The following is a 17,236-nucleotide window of genomic DNA, read 5'->3' as shown; positions in this document are numbered from 1 at the left end:
TCAGTAATGAAGACTGCTGCACTTGCTGATGTTTCACAATATGCCGTCTCAGTCACCAGGTCTCAACACAATAGAACACCACCATCCCTCCAATAGACTTCCAGACAGTTGTAGAATGTTTGCCAAGGCTCATTGTAAGAGCTGTAAAGAGAGAGGGACTCGGAGAGAGAACAGGCAGAACCTGATATGTAAATGAGCAGAGCAAACGAAAGTAACTTTCTACAACCGAATGATCATTCAGACTCTGTTTCTATTGAGGGATAAAAGGTAAGACGACGATTGTTATGTGTATTAATATAGTTGATGATATTGTTGTGTGTATTAATATAGTTGATGATATTGTTGTGTGTATTAATATAGTTGATGATATTGTTATGTGTATTCATATAGTTGATGATATTGTTGTGTGTATTCATATAGTTGATGGTATTATTATGTGTATTCATATAGTTGGTGATATTGTTGTGTGTATTCATATAGTTGATGGTATTGTTATGTGTATTAATATAGTTGGTGATATTGTTGTGTGTATTAATATAGTTGATGATATTGTTATGTGTATTCATATAGTTGATGATATTGTTATGTGTATTCATATAGTTGATGATATTGTTATGTGTATTCATATAGTTGGTGATATTGTTGTGTGTATTCATATAGTTAATTATATTTTTGGGGGACAGTGTGATAATAGTCCTACTCTCCTTAAAATGTATTTGATATAAATTAGATGCGTGGGGTGAATTCGTTCTGTGCCCATCTGTGTGCCCCAGGGTGATCGCTCCTACACTATCTACAATCTAAAAGGGTTCTTTGGCTGTCCCCATAGGAGAACCCTTTGTAGAACCCTTTTAGGTACTAGGTAGAACACTTTTGGGTTCCGTGAAGAACCCTTTCCACAGAGGGTTCTACATGGAAGCCAGAAGGGTTCTACCTGGAACCCAAAAGCGTTCTCCTATGGGGACGGCAGGAGGACCCGTTTGGAACCCTTTATTCTAAGAGTGTACTGTATCATAGGTCTATAGACTTGTCTTCTCAAAACAGGCTTAAAACACAACAAGCAACAAACAAACATGTTCTCTTTATAATCTACAGTTAACTCTTTTCACTCAGGAAGGTATGTTGTGTGAAAGAGAGACAAAAATATTGTGGAGAGACTAACAACAACTTACACTTCCTCAAAACAGTTTGTGTGTATTCATTAGTGCCCACCGTAACAAAACGTTTGGCAACAGAAACCGTTTAGGTCACATTGTACAGCGTTTAGAGTAAACGGTTTATGTTTTATTTAACATCTTAAAACTGTTGGCTGTGGAGTAAACTAATGAATACAACCCAGGTTGTCGCCTACGACTCGGCATGTTGATACCTGCCTCTTGCTGAAACCTGAACGTAGCCTGAGGGGTATACTATGATACAGGCTTGATATACTGGTTTTCTAAAGCTAGCCAGCTTCAGTTAACTTCACATTCCAGCTCAGGCCTCACCCATCACAATATACACAACAGAACAGAAAATAATCGCAATGAAGTTTCAAGGTGAGAATCCTGCCTGGGATTATTGTAAAGTGTGGAGATAAATTAAATGTAATGTTAGTATAGTGAATGACAGTAAAACACTCCTGACAGTCTACTACTACTGAGACAGGTTGGTCTAATGTTAGTATAGTGAATGACAGTAAAACACTCCTAACAGTCTACTACTACTGAGACAGGTTGGTGTAATGTTAGTATAGTGAATGACAGTAAAACACTCCTATCAGTCTAGTACTACTGAGACAGGTTGGTGTAATGTTAGTATAGTGAATGACAGTAAAACACTCCTAACAGTCTACTACTACTGAGACAGGTTGGTGTAATGTTAGTATAGTGAATGACAGTAAAACACTCCTAACAGTCTACTACTACTGAGACAGATTGGTGTAATGTTAGTATAGTGAATGACAGTAAAACACTCCTAACAGTCTACTACTACTGAGACAGGTTGGTGTCAGTTTAATCATACAAAATGGAGCTGACTGGACGTGGTCAAGTCAAATATATCAATATTCAGATATTATACTTCTACATTTAACATTTCATATGATAATGTAATTGTATCATAGTTCCTCTATAGTGTAGTGATCCTCTACATTTCATATGATAATGTAATTGTATCATAGTTCCACTATAGTGCAGTGATCCTCTACATTTCATATGATAATGTAATTGTATCATAGTTCCTCTATAGTGCAGTGATCCTCTACATTTCATATGATAATGTAATTGTACCATAGTTCCACTATAGTGCAGTGATCCTCTACATTTCATATGATAATGTAATTGTATCATAGTTCCTCTATAGTGCAGTGATCCTCTACATTTCATATGATAATGTAATTGTATCATAGTTCCACTATAGTGCAGTGATCCTCTACATTTCATATGATAATGTAATTGTATCATAGTTCCTCTATAGTGTAGTGATCCTCTACATTTCATATGATAATGTAATTGTATCATAGTTCCACTATAGTGTAGTGATCCTCGCTATATGAGCCACTTCACAATTCCAACCAAGTGACCCAATTGGTGCCAATGGCGCGATGCAGAGGTTGTTGGCCTTTTACATGTGCGACCTGGGTTCACTTCCCTGCCCAGCTGTTTGCTACATTGGTGTCAGAAGTGGTATGGTGTCTGTGAGGTCATCAGAATGGACCGGATGTGTGAGGGGTCTGAGTAGTCGAAGCACGGGACTAATTAACATATTGATACTGGGTTAACACTATTTATACTGATACTGGGTTAACACTATTGATACTGATACACTATTGATATTGATACTGGGTTAACACTATTGATACTGATACTGGGTTAAACCTATTGATACTGATACTGGGTTAACACTATTAATACTGATACTGGGTTAACCCTATTGATATTGATACTGGGTTAACACTATTGATACTGATACTGGGTTAACCCTATTGATACTGATACTGGGTTAACCCTATTGATATTGATACTGGGTTAACCCTATTAATACTGATACTGGGTTAACCCTATTGATACTGATACTGGGTTAACACTATTCATACTGATACTGGGTTAACACTATTAATACTGATACTGGGTTAACCCTATTGATACTGATACTGGGTTAACCCTATTGATACTGATACTGGGTTAACCCTATTGATACTGATACTGGGATAACACTATTTATACTGATACTGGGTTAACCCTATTTATACTGATTCTGGGTTAACCCTGTTTATACTGATACTGGGTTAACCCTATTAATACTGATACTGGGTTAACCTTATTTATACTGATATTGGGTTAACCCTATTTATACTGATACTGGGTTAACCCTATTGATACTGATACTGGGTTAACACTATTTATACTGATACTGGGTTAACCCTATTGATACTGATACTGGGTTAACCCTATTGATACTGATACTGGGTTAACACTATTTATACTGATACTGGGTTAACACTATTGATACTGATACTGGGTTAACACTATTTATACGGATACTGGATTAACCCTATTTATACTGATACTGGGTTAACACTATTAATACTGATACTGGGTTAACCCTATTGATACTAATACTGGGTTAACACTATTAATACTGATACTGGGTTAACCCTATTGATACTGATACTGGGTTAACACTATTGATACTGATTCTGGGTTAACCCTATTGATACTGATACTGGGTTAACACTATTGATACTGATACTGGGTTAACCCTATTGATACTGATACTGGGTTAACACTATTGATACTGATACTGGGTTAACACTATTGATACTGATACTGGGTTAACCCTATTGATACTGATACTGGGTTAACACTATTTATATGTTAAGGGCTCTAACATTGGAACAAAACTATTTGTCTCCCTCTTGATGTTGCTTGCAGTTCCTCTCTCTCTTCCTGCATTCCTCTAACCCCTCCCTCCCTCCCTCTAACCCCACCCCTCTGGCAGAACCAGGAAGTCCATCCCCCTTCACAAACTCTCTTCTGAGGAAACGAAACTGATCTGAGTCTCTGTGTCGTCTGTCTGTGTGAGAGTGAACAACCGTCCAAATGGCTCAACAGGGAGTTCTGCTGGACCAGGACCAGTTCTGTTGTTCTGTCTGTCTGGATCTACTGAAGGAACCAGTCACCATCCCCTGTGGACACAGTTACTGTAGGAGCTGTATTGAGGGCTGCTTGGATCAGGATGTTCTGAAAGGGGTCTATAGCTGTCCTCAGTGCAGACAGACCTTCAGTCCGAGGCCTACGCTGAGTAAAAATAACATGTTGGCTGAGCTGGTGGAGAAACTGAAGAAGACAGGACTCCAGGCTGCTCCCCCTCCTGCTCTGTGCTATGCTGGACCTAGAGATGTGGCGTGTGATTTCTGCACTGGGACCAGAAAGCAGAACGCCCTCATGTCCTGTCTGGCGTGTCTGGCCTCTTACTGTGAGACTCACCTCCAACCTCACTACGAATCTCCAGCTTTCAAGAAGCACAAGCTGGTCAAAGCCACCACACAACTACAGGAGAAGATCTGCTCTCATCATGACAAACTGCTGGAGGTTTACTGTCGTACCGATCAGCAGTGTATCTGTCTGCTGTGTGTGATGGATGAACATAAAGGCCATGATACAGTGTCAGCTGCAGCAGAGAGGACTGAGAAACAGGTAAGACCAGAACAACTTGTTGGTGACTGTCTGATAAACAAAGAATTAAAGATACAGTAGGAACTAAGGCTGTTTGAACATGAGATCATTCAAATGAAATGGATCCTCAGCAGAACAAATATGAACACAAACCTTGAGTATATTGATATGTCAACCCAGATTCTCCAGATGTATCACCATTTTATAATGTCTAACACTATTATCATTCTGAATGGCCTTTTATGAGTCCAAAGTTCAGTCTCAACCTGTTGATACATGTAGTCCTACCATAAAAACTATAATCATTCACATAGCAACAAATAAATATCATTTAGTAAATGGATCATCCATTTTTTAGACCTTCCTCTCTATGGGCCCTATGTCACATTACTATACTATTGATCTACTGGACTAATAAAGCTTGATAGCTCATTGAAGAGTGATTCTCCACAGAGGAAGCTGGGGATGAGTCAGCAGAAGGTCCAGCAGAGATTCCAGGAGAGAGAGAAGGAGCTGAAGGAGCTCCAACAGGCTGTGGAGTCTCTCAAGGTGAGTATTGTTGACCAGAGGAGACACACCATTTCACCTGTCTCCTCCAGTCAGAGAGAGAGAGAGAGGTAGAGGGGCCCCTATCCAATCCCACTGACCCCACTGTTGGGAACAGGTTGTCACTGCTGAGGCAGTGAAGAAAGTAAAGGAGGATGGGTCAAGGCTGAGGGATCCTGAGAGGATCCCTGTGAGTAGTAGATCTGTGACAGCACAGAGGGATGGGCCAACGAGTGATATATGCTTCAGTAAGGTTGGCTTCTTAGTGTTCATAGGAAATGGTTATCAACTGTACCGCAGAAATGGAATGTAAATCACAGAAAAAAAATATGTTTTGGTGGCAGCTGCAGAGAAGTATTTGGTCATACTAGATTTGACTTCAGAAGAGTTCCAGGGTGTGTTGAGTGGTGGTGTCCCGTCCTCCCAGGCCGTTGGCCTGGTGCAGGAGCAGATAGGGTCAAAGTAGTGGAATGGGGTAGTGGGTTTTAATGAGTGTAGGGTTAGTTGGCCTGGTGCAGGAGCAGATAGGGTCAAAGTAGTGGAATGGGGTAGTGGGTTTTAATGAGTGTAGGGTTAGTTGGCCTGGTGCAGGAGCAGATAGGGTCAAAGTAGTGGAATGGGGGTAGTGGGTTTTAATGAGTGTAGGGTTAGTTGGCCTGGTGCAGGAGCAGATAGGGTCAAAGTAGTGGAATGGGGTAGTGGGTTTTAATGAGTGTAGGGTTAGTTGGCCTGGTGCAGGAGCAGATAGGGTCAAAGTAGTGGAATGGGGGTAGTGGGTTTTAATGAGTGTAGGGTTAGTTGGCCTGGTGCAGGAGCAGATAGGGTCAAAGTAGTGGAATGGGGTAGTGGGTTTTAATGAGTGTAGGGTTAGTTGGCCTGGTGCAGGAGCAGATAGGGTCAAAGTAGTGGGATGGGGGTAGTGGGTTTTAATGAGTGTAGGGTTAGTTGGCCTGGTGCAGGAGCAGATAGGGTCAAAGTAGTGGAATGGGGGTAGTGGGTTTTAATGAGTGTAGGGTTAGTTGGCCTGGTGCAGGAGCAGATAGGGTCAAAGTAGTGGAATGGGGGTAGTGGGTTTTAATGAGTGTAGGGTTAGTTGGCCTGGTGCAGGAGCAGATAGGGTCAAAGTAGTGGAATGGGGTAGTGGGTTTTAATGAGTGTAGGGTTAGTTGGCCTGGTGCAGGAGCAGATAGGGTCAAAGTAGTGGGATGGGGGTAGTGGGTTTTAATGAGTGTAGGGTTAGTTGTCCTGGTGCAGGAGCAGATAGGGTCAAAGTAGTGGAATGGGGTAGTGGGTTTTAATGAGTGTAGGGTTAGTTGGCCTGGTGCAGGAGCAGATAGGGTCAAAGTAGTGGAATGGGATAGTGGGTTTTAATGAGTGTAGGGTTAGTTGGCCTGGTGCAGGAGCAGATAGGGTCAAAGTAGTGGAATGGGGTAGTGGGTTTTAATGAGTGTAGGTTTAGTTGGCCTGGTGCAGGAGCAGATAGGGTCAAAGTAGTGGAATGGGGGTAGTGGGTTTTAATGAGTGTAGGGTTAGTTGGCCTGGTGCAGGAGCAGATAGGGTCAAAGTAGTGGAATGGGGGTAGTGGGTTTTAATGAGTGTAGGGTTAGTTGGCCTGGTGCAGGAGCAGATAGGGTCAAAGTAGTGGAATGGGCTAGTGGGTTTTAATGAGTGTAGGGTTAATTGGCCTGGTGCAGGAGCAGATAGGGTTAAAGTAGTGGAATGGGGTAGTGGGTTTTAATGAGTGTAGGGTTAGTTGGCCTGGTGCAGGAGCAGATAGGGTCAAAGTAGTGGAATGGGGTAGTGGGTTTTTAATGAGTGTAGGGTTAGTTGGCCCGGTGCAGGAGCAGATAGGGTCAAAGTAGTGGAATGGGGTAGTGGGTTTTAATGAGTGTAGGGTTAGTTAGAAGGGTGTTTTTTAGTATTATCATAATTTCCCCTTTTGCCATTTTGTATCCCATAATATCATGTATTTATATTATAGTCCAGTTGAGGCAGGTGAGATGCCTTTGGATATACGACGTAATAAATTGTCATTAGCTTATTGGGTTGAAAGGCTGTGAGGTTGAGCATCCCACTGCTACTGTTCTAGATGACTGTTGGGAATATACTAGTAGACAAGGCAGTGGTTTTGGTTGGACAGTTGGAAAGCTTGCTGATGAGAGTAGTTTCAGGGAGTTGGAGGTTGGCCCTTTCTGTGGTGATAGGGGATGTTCCTCCATGGTTACTCCCAGATCCTGTTGTTGATCTAACCTTGGAAGAGAAAAGGAAAGATTGGGTCAGAAGTCAGTGATAAAGGGAAACTGGTTGACAATTACATTGGTAGAAGTTGTTATGCTTTTTTACCTCTTTTCACAGATGGATCCAAGGGCCCAGATAGTGGGCCCACAGGAGCAGGTGTTTACCTTCCTGAATGGGATGTGCAGATATGTAGAAGACTAACAGATGAACTGTCAGTGTACTCAGTTGAACTGTTGGTGATAATAGTTGTCCTCCAGTGGGTGGAGGACGTACAACCTGTTAGAATTATAGTATCCTCAGATTCTCTGTCTGTATTGAATAGTTTATCATCTGGTAAATCTATTAGGAGTGACCTACTATTGGAGGTATTAATGTTATTATGGAGAATTGAGAGCCTATTTTCCAAATGTATTTTGTCAAAAATGTAAAATGTAAATGGAGGGTATTGTCAATGAAATGGTGGAGCATGTGTTGTTATATTGTTGTAAGGATGTTGAAGAGAGGGAAAGATTGAAGTGTAGGGTCATTGAGGTTGGACGGGGTTGGGGGGGTTTGGAAGGGATTTGGGGGATGGGGGAGGGTCTATTAGAAGTTAGTAGGGATCTTTTTTATTTTCTCAGAAGTACTGAGTTAGGTAGGAGGATTTAGAAATGGTGTAAACTGTGATTGAACACACTCCAGCACAGTAGGAGGCGCCACGCTCCTTTAACGTTGGTTTGAGGACCGCCATTATACCATAGAAGAAGAAGTTGGTAACGTGAGGTTTTGTCGTTCGTGAAGAGTGCAGCTATTCTTTTGCCTATTTTCCAAATGTATTTTGTCATGGTGGGAGGGTTTGTTTATCGGTTTCCGCTGTTTATCGGTTAGAGTTGAGGAGGGAGTAGGGTAGTTTGATGTCCTCAACCGAGTGGAGAAGAAACGCTGTCTCTTCAGGTGCGTTGTGGAGAATGGTGTGGAGGAATTATTGATCCTGGTCGGTGAACAGGTGGGAGAGGAACATATACACTCTGTATCCAGAATGAACAAGGCGGTGGTTGTGGTAATGTAAAAGGTGAGTCTTGTTGCCCGGCTAGTTACCAGTATGATTTATGTGAGGGGTTGTGTTGGTGCTGATTTCGACAAGAGTAGTGGTGTCTAATCTGCCTCCGTTTATTACCACCGAACAGATCCGTAAAGAGTTGGTTCGTTTTGCTAAATGTGGAAGTGTTTTTCTGAACGAAATTCAAGGTTAAACAGGGGAGGGGTGGTACACAGGGTTTGTTAGCACAGAGGAGCCCAGTGATATAATATTATATATATATAATATTACTATATGTCCCAGCTGTTTGCTGTGGTTTTGAAGTAATTCTCTTCCAGCCCGCGTTAACCTTGTAGTAGGTAACTTATTATTAACTAACCTTGTAGGTTTACCTCAGGTAACTTATTATTAACCATCCTTGTAGGTTTACCTCAGGTAACTTATTATTAACTAACCTTGTAGGTTTACCTCAGGTAACTTATTATTAACTATCCTTGTAGGTTTACCTCAGGTAACTTATTATTAACTATCCTTGTAGGTTTACCTCAGGTAACTTATTATTAACTATCCTTGTAGGTTTACCTCAGGTAACTTATTATTAACTATCCTTGTAGGTTTACCTCAGGTAACTTATTATTAACTATCCTTGTAGGTTTACCTCAGGTAACTTATTATTAACTATCCTTGTAGGTTTACCTCAGGTAACTTATTATTAACCATCCTTGTAGGTTTACCTCAGGTAACTTATTATTAACTATTCTTGTAGGTTTACCTCAGGTAACTTATTATTAACTATCCTTGTAGGTTTAACTCAGGTAACTTATTATTAACTAACCTTGTAGGTTTACCTCAGGTAACTTATTATTAACTATCCTTGTAGGTTTACCTCAGGTAACTTGTTATTAACTATCCTTGTAGGTTTACCTCAGGTAACTTATTATTAACTATCCTTGTAGGTTTACCTCAGGAAACTTATTATTAACTATCCTTGTAGGTTTACAACAGGTAACTTATTATTAACTATCCTATTAGGTTTACCTCAGGTAACTTATTATTAACTATCCTTGTAGGTTTACCTCAGGTAACTTATTATCAACTTGGTTACAGCTACTTGGTGAGGAAGCTCACTGTTCACCTGGTTATAGATTGTAGTGCCCTACCAGGATGGTTGGCGCAAAACCTTCAAACGTTAAACATGTTCTGGTCATGGTTAACTGTATATATAATTTTTTTATATATAAAAAGGTTCAAATTCTCAACAAATCGCATGTCCCTGTTCTCTTTTTCAAGATGTGTCCGATTTAAACAGTCAGAAGAAAGGAAAAAAAGAAATAACCTTTTTTATTTGTTTCTAAATGGCTGCTGGGTAATATGATAATCGTTGAAATCTGTTGGTTCGTAGACATCAAATAGAGAGAATGCTGCGCAGGTTCACTGAGTTGTAAACCTAATGGATAGGTGGAGATCATTGATTTGTAGCTCTGACTCAGTTGCTACCTCAGATTATGAGCCTATCAAGTGTGGTGAATGAGGTATGTAGTTCCCACAGAAGACCACAGGGAGGAGCAAGAGAGATATAAACCCATACAGTTTATCTCTTTAAATACCCTGAACCTAACAATCAATCTAATGTATTTATGAAGACCTTTTTACATCAGCAGATGTCACAAAGTGGTGTACAGAAACTCTAACCCTACGTATAACCTGTTTTATCCTGAACCCTAATTCTAGGGTAGGGTAGCCTAGAACCCCTTTAGAAACTATTATAGTAATAATACTATGTTAGTAAATACCATTATAGTACTAAATAGGTTCTATTGTTATTTTTTAAATAAAACCTATGTATAGTACTTAGCATTTAACTGTTTTTTTTTTGTTATTTTATTATATTTATTATTTAGAGGAGTCTGTCTAAATAATGAAAAGTTAAGTTATTTCCAGACTTTTTAATGAAACCTTTATTTAACTAGGCAGGTCAGTTAAGAACAAATTCTATTTACAATGACGGCCTCCTGGGGACCAGTGGGTTAACCTGTTTGGGCTAGGGGGCAGTATTGAGAATTTTGGAAATAATATGTGCCCATTTTTAACTGCCTCCTACACCAACTCAGAAGCTAGAATATGCATATTATTGTTCAGGTTTGGATAGAAAACACCCTAAAGTTTTTAAAACTGTTTGAATGGTGTCTTTGAGTATAACAGAACTCCTATGGCAGGCAAAAACCTGACAAGGTTTCATGCAGGAAGTGGCCTGTTTGACAAGGAGTCGTGCGTCTTGCATCTGTTTATTGAAGAGTAAGGATCTTAACGTGACAATTCCCAGGGCTCCAATAGGCTCTCAGGACCCGGGAAAATCATGAAGGTTGACGAGGAAGCCTCAGGCTGAAACAGATTATCACCTTATCCAAGTGTCCCATTAGGTGACAATGGAATGAGGCGCGTGCGCGATTAGCCCCCGTGGAGTATTTTAATTCGGCTGTTTAGTTTATTGCAGATTCCCGGTCGGAATATTATCGCTTTTCTACGAGATAAATGGCATAAAAATTGGTTTTAAACAGCGGTTGACATGCTTCGAAGTACGGTAATGGAATATTTAGACATTTAGACCGTGGATTACCATTCGTATAGTGTCTAGAACGCACGAACAAAACGACGCTATTTGGATATAACTATGGATTATTTGGGACCAAACCTACATTTGTTATTGAAGTAGAAGTCCTGGGCGTGTATTCTGACGAAGAACAGGAAAGGTAAGAACATTTTTCTTATAGGAAATGTTATTATGGTGAAGGCTAATCTTGCCGGGTGTCTAAATAGCTAGCCGTGATGGCTGGGCTATGTACTTAGAATATTGCAAAATGTGCTTCATCCGAAAAGCTATTTTAAAATCGGACATATCGAGTGCATAGAGGACTAATGTATCTATAATTCTTAAAATAATTGTTATGCTTTTTGTGAACGTTTATCGTGAGTAATTTAGCAAACTGTTAGTAAATTCCCCGGAAGTTTGCGGGGGGTATGCTTTTTCTGAACGTCACATGCTAATGTAAAAAGCTGTTTTTTGATATAAATATGAACTTGATTGAACAGACATGCATGTATTGTATAACATAATGTCCTAGGTGTGTCATCTGATGAAGATCATAAAAGGTTAGTGCTGCATTTAGCTGTGGTTTGGGTTTTGGTGACATTATATGCTAGCTTGAAAAATGGGTGTCTGATTATTTCTGGCTGGGCACTCTCCTGACATCATCTAATGTTTTGCTTTCGTTGTAAAGCCTTTTTGAAATCGGACAGTGTGGTTAGATAAACGAGAGTCTTGTCTTTAAATAGCTGTAAAATAGTCATATGTTTGAGAAATTGAAGTAATAGTATTTCAAACGATTCAAAAATCGCGCCACTGGATTAGACTGGCTGTTACGTAGGTGGGACGAATTCGTCCCGCCTAGCCTATAGAGGTTAACTGCCTTGTTCAGCGGCAGAACAACAGATTTTTACCTTGTCAACTCTGAGGTCGTCCCATTGTTTCCGAAAGGGGAAAGTTTTTACCAATTGTTGGTAGTTAAAACGTAAACCAGTTATTATTATAATACAGTTTTTATGGCTTGGTCCTAAGAAGAGGTTTTAGTGGTAAATTAAAAGGTAGTTTTTTTTGGTGCCATTTATGGAAAACTGAATTGGGTTTGTGGCTGGATCAGCAGCTCTTCATCATGCGGCCGGAGAGACTCAATACAACAGGGGTCTCTGATTTCTATGCTGCAGTACTGAGGGCCTGGCAGCTGCTGAGACCCACACGAGAGGAGGGGGGGGGGTGGTGGTGCCTGGGCCGTGGGTCTGGGAGGAACCACTGATCACTGGGTTTGGTGGACCTGGAGAGCAGGGTGGCAGCGTTCTGACTCAAAGCAGCACAGAGGCTACTGTACCGTACGGAGGTGGGCTTAGCGGGAGGGAAGGGGCATCAGAGGCAGGGGGTTGTGGGGGCTGAGAGCATGGCAGGGTATAGGTGGAGGGTGCTCTATAAGCTCCCAGTGCTGGAAAGGTCAGGGGTCATCCAGTGGAGGGTATTACATGGAGCCCTGGACACCAATAGCTGATTGGCTCGGGTTGACCTGGGAGTTGAGGAGGGGTTGTCCGTTTTCTACAATGACAGACTGTTCATCATGTTTTCTCTGTGTTGCCGGGGTAATGCCATTACTGTTTATTTAATTTCACCTTTATTTAACCAGGTAGGCCAGTTGAGAACAAGTCCTTTATTTAACCAGGTGGGCCAGTTGAGAACAAGTCCTTTATTTAACCAGGTAGGCTAGTAGAGAACAAGTTCTCATTTACAACTGCGACCTGGCCAAGATAAAGCAAAGCAGTGTGATACAAACAACAACACAGAGTTACACATGGAATAAACAAACGTACAGTCAATAATACAGTAGAAAAGTCTATAAACAGTTGTGCAAATGAGGTAAGATAAAGGAGGTAAGTTAATAAATAGGCCGTGGTGGCGAAATAATTACAATTTAGCAATTAAACACTGGAGTGATAGATGTGCAGAAGATGAATTTGCAAGAAGAGATACTATTAACTAACTGCTATCTCTCTGTCTCTCTCTTTCTCTGTCCCCCTCTCTCTCTCTCTCTCTCTGTCTCTCTCTCTCTCTGTGTCTCTCTCTCTCTCTGTGTCTCTCTCTCTCTCTGTCTCTGTGTCTCTCTCTCTCTCTGTGTCTCTCTCTCTCTCTCTTAACAGCGCTCTGCACAGGCAGCAGTGGAGGACAGTGATCAGATCTTTACTGAGCTGATCCGCTCCATTGAGAGAAGGAGCTCTGAGGTGAAGGAGCTGATCAGAGCCCAAGAGAAGGCTCAAGTGAGTGAAGCTGAAGGAGTCCTGGAGCAACTGAAGCAGGAGATAGCTGAGCTGAGGAAGAGAAGCACTGAGCTGGAGCAGCTCTCACACACAGAGGATCACATCCATTTCCTCCAGGTAACTAAACTGTCTTGTTACATGTGATATGAAATTAACTTCATGTGAAACTATTCATCTCAATCATTATGTTGTCCTCTCTCTCTCTCTGTCCCTCTCTCTCTCTCTCTCTCTGTCCCTCTGTCTCTCTCTGTCCCTCTCTCTGTCCCTCTCTCTCTCTATGTCCCTCTCTCTGTCTCTCTCTATGTCCCTCTCTCTATGTCCCTCTCTCTCTCTCTGTCCCTCTCTCTCTGTCCCTCTCTCTCTCTCTGTCCCTCTCTCTCTGTCCCTCTCTCTCTCTCTGTCCCTCTGTCTCTCTCTGACCCTCTCTCTGTCTCTCTCTGACCCTCTCTCTGTCTCTCTCTCTGACCCTCTCTCTGTCTCTCTCTCTGTCTCTCTCTCTGTCTCTCTCTCTGTCTCTCTCTGTCTCTCTCTCTGTCTCTCTCTCTCTCTCTCTCTGTCTCTCTCTCTGTCCCTCTCTCTCTCTGTCTCTCTCTCTCTCTCTCTCTCTGTCCCTCTCTCTGTCCCTCTCTCTGTCCCTCTCTCTGTCTCTCTCTGTCTCTCTCTCTGTCTCTCTCTCTGTCTCTCTCTATGTCCCTCTCTCTGTCTCTCTCTATGTCCCTCTCTCTGTCTCTCTCTCTGTCCCTCTGTCTCACTGTGTCCCTCTCTCTCTGTGTCCCTCTCTCTCTGTGTCCCTCTCTCTCTGTGTCCCTCTGTCTGTGTCCCCCTGTCCCTCTGTCTGTGTCCCCCTGTCCCTCTGTCTGTGTCCCCCCCTCTCTCTCTGTGTCCCTCTCTCTGGGTCTCTCTGTCCCTCTCTCTCTCTGGCTCTCTGTGTCCCTCTGTGTCTCTCTGTCCCTCTGTGTCCCTCTCTCTGTGTCCCTCTCTCTGTCTCTCTCTCTGTCCCTCTCTCTCTCTCTGTCCCTCTCTCTGTCTCTCTCTCTGTCCATCTCTCTCTGTCTCTCTCTCTGTCTCTCTCTGTCCCTCTCTCTCTCTCTCTCTCTCTCTCTCTCTCTCTCTCTCCAGAGTTATCAGTCTCTCTCCAGTATCAGTGTATCTTCAGACTTACCCAGCATCGTTGTCCGTCCTCTTCAGTACTTTGGAGATGTGAGTAAGACTGTGTCTGAACTGAGAGAGAAACTAGAAGACTTCCTTAAAGGAGAATGGACCAAGATCTCCACTACAGGTGTGTTGAAAACAATCAGAACATCAACTTTAGACCATTGAAAGTTCCCTACTAGTCATATACATGTGGAATATGGTATGATGATAACATTCCCTCTCTCTGTCAATGTGTTTGTGTGTCTGTAGTGAATATAGTGGAGGTTGTTCTGCCTCCAGAGCCCAAGACCAGAGAACAGTTGTTACAATGTGAGTCTCTTTATTGTGAAGTAACTAACAGTCTCTTTTTACTGCCACTCCTAACAATCCCTCTAGAAATATATAGCAATAGTAGATCTAATCAAAGACTGGGTATCTATCTGACTCCTCATATTTCTCTGATTTGATCTCTGCTGTGCTCTAATCAAAGACAGGGTAGATACAGTATCTGACTTAACTTATTGTTCTGACTCCCCTCATTGGTCTCTGCTCTTCTCCCAGATTCCTGTCAGCTCACACTGGACCCAAACACAGCACACACACACCTCTCTCTGTCTGAAGGGAACAGAAAGGTGACCTATACAGGCCAAGTCCAACCATATCCTGATCACCCAGAGAGATTTGAGTACTGTGAACAGGTGCTGTGTAGAGAGGGTCTGACTGGGCGCTGTTACTGGGAGGTAGAGTGGAGTGGGGGGGCTGATATAGGAGTGACATATAAAGGAATCAGCAGGAGAGGAGGGGTTAAGGACTGTTGTCTTGGATGTAATGACAAGTCCTGGAGTCTGGACAGTTACTCTGCCTGGCATAATAATAACTCCACTACCATAGACGTCCCCTCCTCCAGCTGGTATAATAATAACTCCACTACCATAGACGTCCCCTCCTCCAGCCCCCACAGAGTAGGAGTGTATCTGGACTGGTCAGCCGGCACTCTGTCCTTCTATAGAGCCTCCTCTGACACACTGACCCACCTGATCACATTCACCTCCACATTCACTGAGCCCCTCTATCCAGGATTTGGGGTTGATTATGAATCCTCAGTGTCCCTGAAATAATAACTGGACACACACACACACACACTGGACACACACACACACACACACACACTGGACACAGACACACACACACACACACACACACTGGACACAGACACACACACACACACTGGAAATACAAACACACACACACTGGACACACACACACACACTGGACACACACACACACACTGGACACACACACACACACACACACACACACACACACACACACACTGGACACACACACACACACACACACACTGGACACACACACACACACACACACTGGACACACGCACACACACACACACACACACTGGACACAAGCACACACATACACACGCACACACACTGGACACACGCAAACACACACACTGAACACACACACACACACACACACACACACAAACTGGACACACACACACACACACACACACACTGAACACACACACACACTGAACACACACACACACTGAACACACACACACACACACACACACACACACACTGAACACACACACACACACACAAACTGGACACACACACAAACTGGACACACGCACACACTGGACACAGACACACACACACACTGGACACACACACACACACCAACACACTGGACACACACGCACACACTGGACACACACACACACTGGACACACACATAAACACACACTGAACACACACACACTCAACACACACACACACTGGACACACACACACACACACTGGATATACACACACTCAACACACACACTGGAAACAAATTGGACACACACACTGGACACACACAAACACACACTCAACACACACACTGAACACACACACACTGAACACACACACACTGAACACACACACACTGGACACACACACTGAACACACACACACTGGACACACACACTGGACACACACACACACACACACACTGGACAAACACACACACACACACTGAAACGCACACACACACTCACTGGACACGCACACACACACTCACTGGACACACACACACACACACACTGGACAAACACACACACTGGACAAACACACACACTGGACACACACTGGACACACACACGCACACACTGGACACACACACACACACTGGACACAAACTGGACACACACACACACACTGGACACACACACACACACACACTGGACACACACACACACACCAACACACTGGACACACACACACACACACACACACACTGGATATACACACACTCAACACACACACACACACTGGAAACAAATTGGACACACACACACACACACACAAACTGGACACAAACTGGACACACACATAAACACACACTCAACACACACACACTGAACACACACACACACTGAACACACACACACACTGGGCACAGACACTGGACACACACACACACAATGGACACACACACACTGGACACACACACACACACACACACACACACACACACACACACACACACTGAACACACACACTCACTGGACACACACACACACACACTTGACACAGACACTGGACACACACACACACACACTGGACACACACACACACACACACTGAAACGCACACACACACTCACTGGACACACACACACACACACACACACACACTGAACACACACACACACACACACACACACACACACACAAACTGGACACACACACTGGACACAAACTGGACACACACAC

At 42.8% G+C, this 17,236-nt stretch overlaps 1 protein-coding gene across 1 annotated transcript in view; it reads left to right on the top strand.

The window, feature by feature from the left end:
• Positions 1–3,829: 3,829 nt before the first annotated feature.
• Positions 3,830–17,236, top strand: part of LOC145877149 (uncharacterized) — a 30,049-nt gene continuing 16,642 nt past the window's right edge. Inside the window, exons 1-4 of the mRNA XM_082972437.1 lie at positions 3,830–4,679; positions 5,112–5,207; positions 13,198–13,431; positions 14,434–14,593. Of these exons, the coding sequence (XP_082828563.1) occupies positions 4,083–4,679; positions 5,112–5,207; positions 13,198–13,431; positions 14,434–14,593 (1,087 nt within the window). The 5' untranslated portion in view covers positions 3,830–4,082. The remainder of the gene's footprint in view (positions 4,680–5,111; positions 5,208–13,197; positions 13,432–14,433; positions 14,594–17,236) is intronic.

Source organism: Salmo salar, unplaced genomic scaffold (genome assembly GCF_965601325.2).
Source record: "Salmo salar unplaced genomic scaffold, fSalSal1 ptg000691l, whole genome shotgun sequence".
In the NCBI taxonomy this organism is placed as follows: domain Eukaryota; kingdom Metazoa; phylum Chordata; class Actinopteri; order Salmoniformes; family Salmonidae; genus Salmo; species Salmo salar.
This window is presented reverse-complemented; position numbering and strand designations above follow the sequence as displayed.